The sequence below is a fragment of the Perca flavescens genome, chromosome 7, assembly GCF_004354835.1.
Source record: "Perca flavescens isolate YP-PL-M2 chromosome 7, PFLA_1.0, whole genome shotgun sequence".
NCBI lineage: Eukaryota > Metazoa > Chordata > Actinopteri > Perciformes > Percidae > Perca > Perca flavescens.
In genome coordinates this window covers 22,701,527-22,707,526 of record NC_041337.1, presented here as the reverse complement: position 1 = coordinate 22,707,526, position 6,000 = coordinate 22,701,527, and the positions used below count along the sequence as shown (strand labels likewise).

General features: G+C 39.0%; 1 protein-coding gene across 2 annotated transcripts; it reads left to right on the top strand.

Annotated features, from left to right (window-relative positions):
* Window positions 1-3,531: 3,531 nt before the first annotated feature.
* Window positions 3,532-4,988, top strand: wfdc2 (WAP four-disulfide core domain 2). Of its 2 annotated transcripts, XM_028583624.1 has the most exons (4): window positions 3,532-3,870; window positions 4,050-4,193; window positions 4,355-4,492; window positions 4,577-4,988. In XM_028583624.1, the coding sequence occupies exons 1-4, from the start codon at window positions 3,636-3,638 to the stop codon at window positions 4,708-4,710; spliced, it is 651 nt and encodes a 216-aa protein (XP_028439425.1). In that variant the 5' UTR covers window positions 3,532-3,635; the 3' UTR covers window positions 4,711-4,988. The 2 variants fall into 2 exon arrangements, with proteins under 2 accessions (XP_028439425.1, XP_028439426.1); XM_028583625.1 differs by lacking the exon at window positions 4,050-4,193 and having other exon boundaries at window positions 3,543-3,870.
* The last annotated feature ends 1,012 nt before the right edge of the window (window positions 4,989-6,000 follow it).

Here is a 6,000-nt window from a genome sequence, read left to right as displayed (position 1 = left end):
TATGAGTATAGGCGTAACCCTCTAAGATTCGGGCCACCTGCTTCTGTAACATTAGCTGAAGAAAAAGCTGATGTTGGGAGATGAACAACGGGTCCGCTCTGTACATATACAATATCTGCCGACGTAGTTGAAGCCCGTACTGTACGCGAGGGCGGGAAAGAAAATCTTCACGACTGCGCATGCGCGAAGGGATAAACCCAATAGCGTAGCCTTAGAGGGCTACGCCTATACCCATAGAATCTGGAGTTACAATAACGTAACTATCGTTCTCATTTCTGAAGGTTTGAAGTATGGACGCCACTGTAAAGCTATTCAAGATGGGCTTCTCTCATGGTCAATCCGTGGTTGATCACATGATGAATAAGTGTGGCCCTGATCTCATCAGAGATGGCTTTCCTTCTTTCTCTTCTTCTTTCCTCCTCCTCCTCCCCTTGCTCTCTGTCTATTGTTGGCATCCATTGTTCAAAACAGGTAATCTGACCTTTGACCTATGTATAGGCCTATACTAAAGCAATGATTGGTTAGTGTTCAGTTATGACATAATGTGTTTGCAAATGTGAGAAGTGTGTGTGTGCCCTGGTAAATAAGTGTAGCATTTTGATTGATTGTGTTTAGAAATGGATAGCAAGTCACTTCCTGTTAGATTTTTGTGTCTTAGGTAGAAAATGGTGTGTTGTGTTTTGAAAAAAGTGTTTTATGCAATTGAAAACTGAGTGAAAGACTGAGAAATAGCTTATGGTTTTGGAAATTTGGTGTGTAGTTTTGCACTTTGAGTGAGAGGTTTCAAAAATCATGCATACATGTTAATGCATCTGTAGTAATATTCGATAATAACATAATATGTCACAATATATCCCTGGCCTAAGGGCCATTCTGCTGCATCAAGTACATTTTGCTGAGCATATATTTACTTAGGTAGGAATTTTAAATTCAAGACTTTTTCCTGTAATGGAAAACTCTACACACAATTCCTAAAACTGCACGCACAAAATGCTAAATGTCTCACATCTCCTTCAAAATCAAACACTGCATTCAAAATACCATGAACACATCTCAAAATGAAGCATTTGCATCAAATGGCAAACACTTTTTTCATAATAGTACATTTTTGGATATACCATGTACACACTGTTGTTCTAAATCTATAGCTCTTTTGTCTTTCATAGGCTTATAGCTACATTTACAATGTTCTAGAGGGAAAGTAATATGCTGAATGTGGTTGAAAAGTGCACCTGTAAAAAACAATCTAATGTTACAGTGAAACAGAAAATATTAAAAAGATATATACAAAGAATTGTATGCACTTTGTGCAAAACAAAGTCTGATTGATTTGTAATGCTGAAATAGTCATTAGATAGTTGCATGCAGTATGGACACCACTGTAAAGCTACTCAAGATGGGCTTCTCTCCCTGATCAGAGATGGCTCTCCTACTTACTCTTCTTCCCTCCTCCTCCTCCTCGTTGTTATCCCCTGTCTCTTCCTCCTCCTCCCCTTGCTCTCTGTCTATTGTTGGCATCCATTGTTCAAAACAGGTAATCTGACCTTTGACCTATGTATAGGCCTATACTAAAGCAATGATTGGTTAGTGTTCAGTTATGACATAATGTATTTGCAAATGTGAGAAGTGTGTGTGTGCCCTGGTAAATAAGTGTAGCATTTTGATTGGTTGTGTTTAGAAATGGATAGCAAGTCACTTCCTGTTAGATTTTTGTGTCTTAGGTAGAGAATTGCAATTGAAAGCTGAGTGAAAGGCTGAGAAATAGCTTATGGTTTTGGAGATTTGCTGTGTAGTTTTGCACTTTGAGTGAGAGGTTTCAAAAATCGTGTGACATGAAAAGATTTTGTGTGTAAGCAGTTGGAAAAAACTGTAATTTGTGGTATTACTAATTTTTCTTACAGAACAGATCTGAAAATGTTTTGCCTCCTCCCTGATACAATGGAGCTGAATGGTTTATGTTGCTCACAGCATTGAAAAATACATAATATACAGCAACTCTTTCCAGAATTAGAAATAGCCACATATGAAAACTATTTGGGTTGACCCTTTCATGAATCTGTAGTTTTATGCTGTAGGCTTGACTCACAAATGTATTGCTGATATATTGTGCATTTGGCTAGTATACCATGATGACACACAGCACAGTAGTGGGACCATCTTATCAGGATCAGGTCACTGAATCAGATAGACAGTCCAGTCTCACAGCAAAGGGAGCTCAGCCAGTATCTAAAATATACAAAGGTGCAAGCTGTCTCATGATGGAAACACATGTAATTGTACAGACGATTTTATTAATGTGGTCGTATTATGGCTCATGTACACAGCGTTGTCTTTCATGTTCTTAAGGACAGAAGTCAGATTTCATCTACAGAAAAAAAAACATATGACTCAGGTGCAGATGCTGGTGCAACAGAGGCAAGCAAGAACCCATGGAGGGTGTTCTAGAGTCATACAGGGAGTAAAACAAGAAAAATAAATGAAAAGGCAATGAGGGGGAATGAGAAGAGTGCAAGGATTACAGTGTATGAAACTGTTGGTCATCCAGGCACAATAATACCGTACTAAGCCTTTAAGTGAAACTTTCTGTTCGCTTTGCTTTAATTTATATTTTGGGAGAACTGCTCTTTTTATAAATGTGTAGTCATCTCCCTCCCTTCAAAATGGTCAGCGTACTGCATTTTAACTTCACCTGTAAAGAGCTACAGGTAATTGCACATTGACCTTAATGATGAGTTTTCTGCATACCTCTTCCCTAAAAACCTGTCTTGTCAAGTGTGATGCAAATAAAGGAACAAAATTGTTAGTGAGAACGACTAAACCACCTTCCATTTACTGCAACAGTTTACATGTAATTCCTCATTATGCCCTTAGATGGAAACACAGGGTCAGACTGAGAACGCTCCATGTTTTGCCAGATACATAACATTCTTAGTAGGGGATGATCTTTGATTGTTACATAGTGTAGTTTAAGTGACATTTAGCATAAAAAGGACTATTAAAGCCACAGCACAAGACTGAAATAACATTATAAATATGAAATGCTAGAAAAGTGTAGCCAAGTTAAATGTAACAGCACAACGTTCTAATCCCAAAAGCACATCAATAGCAGCACTTAGTACAAACACATGATCAATAACAGCTACAGCTGGCCATTTATTCATAACATTGTCATCATTACGTAGCCTACCACGATTTGCCCAACAATACAATCGTTGTCATCCTATTATATTATACCTGAATTGTCCAAGAAAACAAACCTCCGGCACTCACAGATAAGTAGTCTTCTTATTTAATGTGGGCAAAAGAAGACCTGAGTGACTGTGAGTGCCAGTTTTGTTTTCTTTGATCCTTGCCACAAGGTAGGAGTGTGTGCACTGTTGACAACTTTCAAAAACTATGACATAAACATCATGTAATTTACCAAAAAAACACTCCATCATTAATTCCTAAACAAACTCACATGAAACTAAACCAACTTGAGTATTGTATAATATGTATATTAGTTTAGGCACACATAATGTACAAATAAGCATGTAAAGACTAAAGTGAGACCTACTAGTTGCAACACTGGGAAGCAGCTGATTGGGAAAAGTGTGCCTTCTGTCACATCCCATCAAATAGCTCAGGACCCCTCAATGTGCAGAGATGGGAATGTAACTCTACAGGCACAAGGACCCAGCATCATTTGGCTGGACTGCTCAGCCTGCAGGTTGTGTACTGGGATATTTGTTCAAACAGGAGTACATTCTTGTGAGAAAGAAGTTAACATGGAGCAACACTGGTCGGCAATTTGTGCTGTGATTTTAGCACTTGGTGCATCGGTGCACTTTGACATAGTTTTTGCTGCAGAAGCTGATGGCAATTTAACAGGTACGTGTTTTGACTCAGATGGTAATATGTGTTTAACGTATGTTATTCTGAAAAAGAGTGAATGTTTGTGTGTTCCGTTCCACAACACGTTGTTTGGCAACCACACACCTTTATTAATGTGATCCCAGTTTCCACAGCTGATCTTTCTTCTGTTCTGCTTCACTGCTTCTTTCTCTCAGTGATTCTTCCCAAACCTGGCCACTGCCCACGTCGCCTTAATGTTGTCCCATCACATAAGGGGTGTGTGTGTGATGAAGACTGTCCTGCTGACCACAAATGCTGTGTCTTTGACTGTGGAGCTGTCTGTGTCCCTCCTGCTTTCAGTACGAGCCACAATGTTGTACTTTTTCTCAAGTGGTCAGCTGTTAAATCTTTGGTTGAATCTTCTCTGAGACTGAACATGATGTGGGAATCAAGCATGGACAGTAGCCTATACGTTTCTGTTTCAGCTCTTTGTATATATTAATGTCTCTTTTCCCTTCAGCTAAACCAGGAGTGTGTCCTCGCAGGCACTGGGGCTCAGGACTGTGTGCTGAATTTTGCTCCAATGATAGCGACTGCCCCAAGGATGAGAAGTGCTGCCACAATGGATGTGGACACGAGTGCATTGCACCATACACAGGTTAGATGTGAGCAACAGTTGCAAAACTCCCTAGTGTGTGATCAAATGAATGTGTTGACACTGTGTATGTTTTTGTCTCGTCAGTGAAGCCGGGTCGCTGCGCCCTTCCCCAGGGAACCCCCATGTGTGCTGAGTACTGCTACCATGATGGTCAGTGTCCAGGAGAGCAGAAGTGCTGCAAGACAACCTGCGGCCACGCCTGCAGTGAGCCCTGCTGATTGGACAGCTCTGCAACACTTCTTTAATCTTTAATGCAACAACACAGAAAAAGCATCATGTTCATTTTCCCTACCTTTTCAATTCCGTAGTAGCACACTTTGGTACAATACTTGAGCATTGGCTTGCACAAAGTTGGATTCTTTGTGGGGGAAAAAAGTAAATTGTTTTCCTTCAATCTAGATAAGATGCCATTTTATGTGCCTGTACTTTAAGTACAGTCATGTGAAAAAATTAGGACACCCATGCTAAAGTTGACTAAAAAGAGGAATAAAGAAAATCATCTTTTGCAAATTGATCTTAATGCCTTAATTAAAAAAAAAGAGGAAAAATCCAATCTTTAACCAGTTTTTTTTGTGAATGAATAATGTATCGTAAATAAATAAATCTTCCTTAAAATACAGGGGGCATAAGTAAGTACACCCCTATGTTAAATTCCTATAGAGGCAGGCAGATTTTTATTTTTAAAGGCCAGTTATTTCATGGATCCAGGATACTATGAATTCTGATAGAGTTCCCTTGGCCTTTGGAATTAAAATAGCCCCACATCATCACATGCCCTTCACCATACCTAGAGATTGGCATGGGGTACTTTCCATAAAATCATCTCTCAATGCAAATCAAACTAGCTATTAGGCTAACCGACATAAAACCATGCCATCTTACCATACCAGTAATCTTACTTTGAAATCAATTCACATTGTTGTTGAGTATTGATATTGTATCATCTAGTATATTCTAAATGGATGAAACATGTACTGTACTTATATACAGTATCAGTTGCTTGTAGAGGTTAAAGGTATGGAGCAATTTACATTTTTTTGTATTATAACCAATAAACATGTTTCTAGAACCTAGAAATGTCTTATGTATGTCACCTTGCGGGTTATACATCTTGAGTTTCACTGGTCTCTTTTATGGGCGTATTAGGCGAGAGCTTGGCTGAAAAAACAAATGATGAATAATGCCAAGAATGGAAAGTGCTTACTGGCAGAAAACAAGACTATTTTAAAGAGGTGGCCAAGAAGGTCTGTTACTTGAAGGTTTCAACACTGTTGCACCACAACCTCAAATGCAGCCCAAATGGAATTTTCTATAAACACATTTATTTCTGTAATTTAAGTGACTAAAAAGTGTACTTGTCTAGCTAATCACAAACATATATGCTACATAAAGTGAAGGCTCTGTTGCTGTGACAAGCCACTTCACACGAAGACTGCTACGGCTGAGCCAGCAGAGCTATATTTTCCAGCTGTGTATATCTACTTGCTTAGAGAGATAACATAGTTCAC

Bases quoted from the DNA above. Each gene is read 5' to 3' on its own strand.
- wfdc2 (XM_028583624.1), top strand. From the start codon at position 3,636: ATGTGCAGAGATGGGAATGTAACTCTACAGGCACAAGGACCCAGCATC. The intron at 3,871-4,049 runs GTACGTGTTTTG...TCTTTCTCTCAG, and splicing joins AGCTGATGGCAATTTAACAG to TGATTCTTCCCAAACCTGGC. The intron at 4,493-4,576 runs GTTAGATGTGAG...TTGTCTCGTCAG, and splicing joins GTGCATTGCACCATACACAG to TGAAGCCGGGTCGCTGCGCC.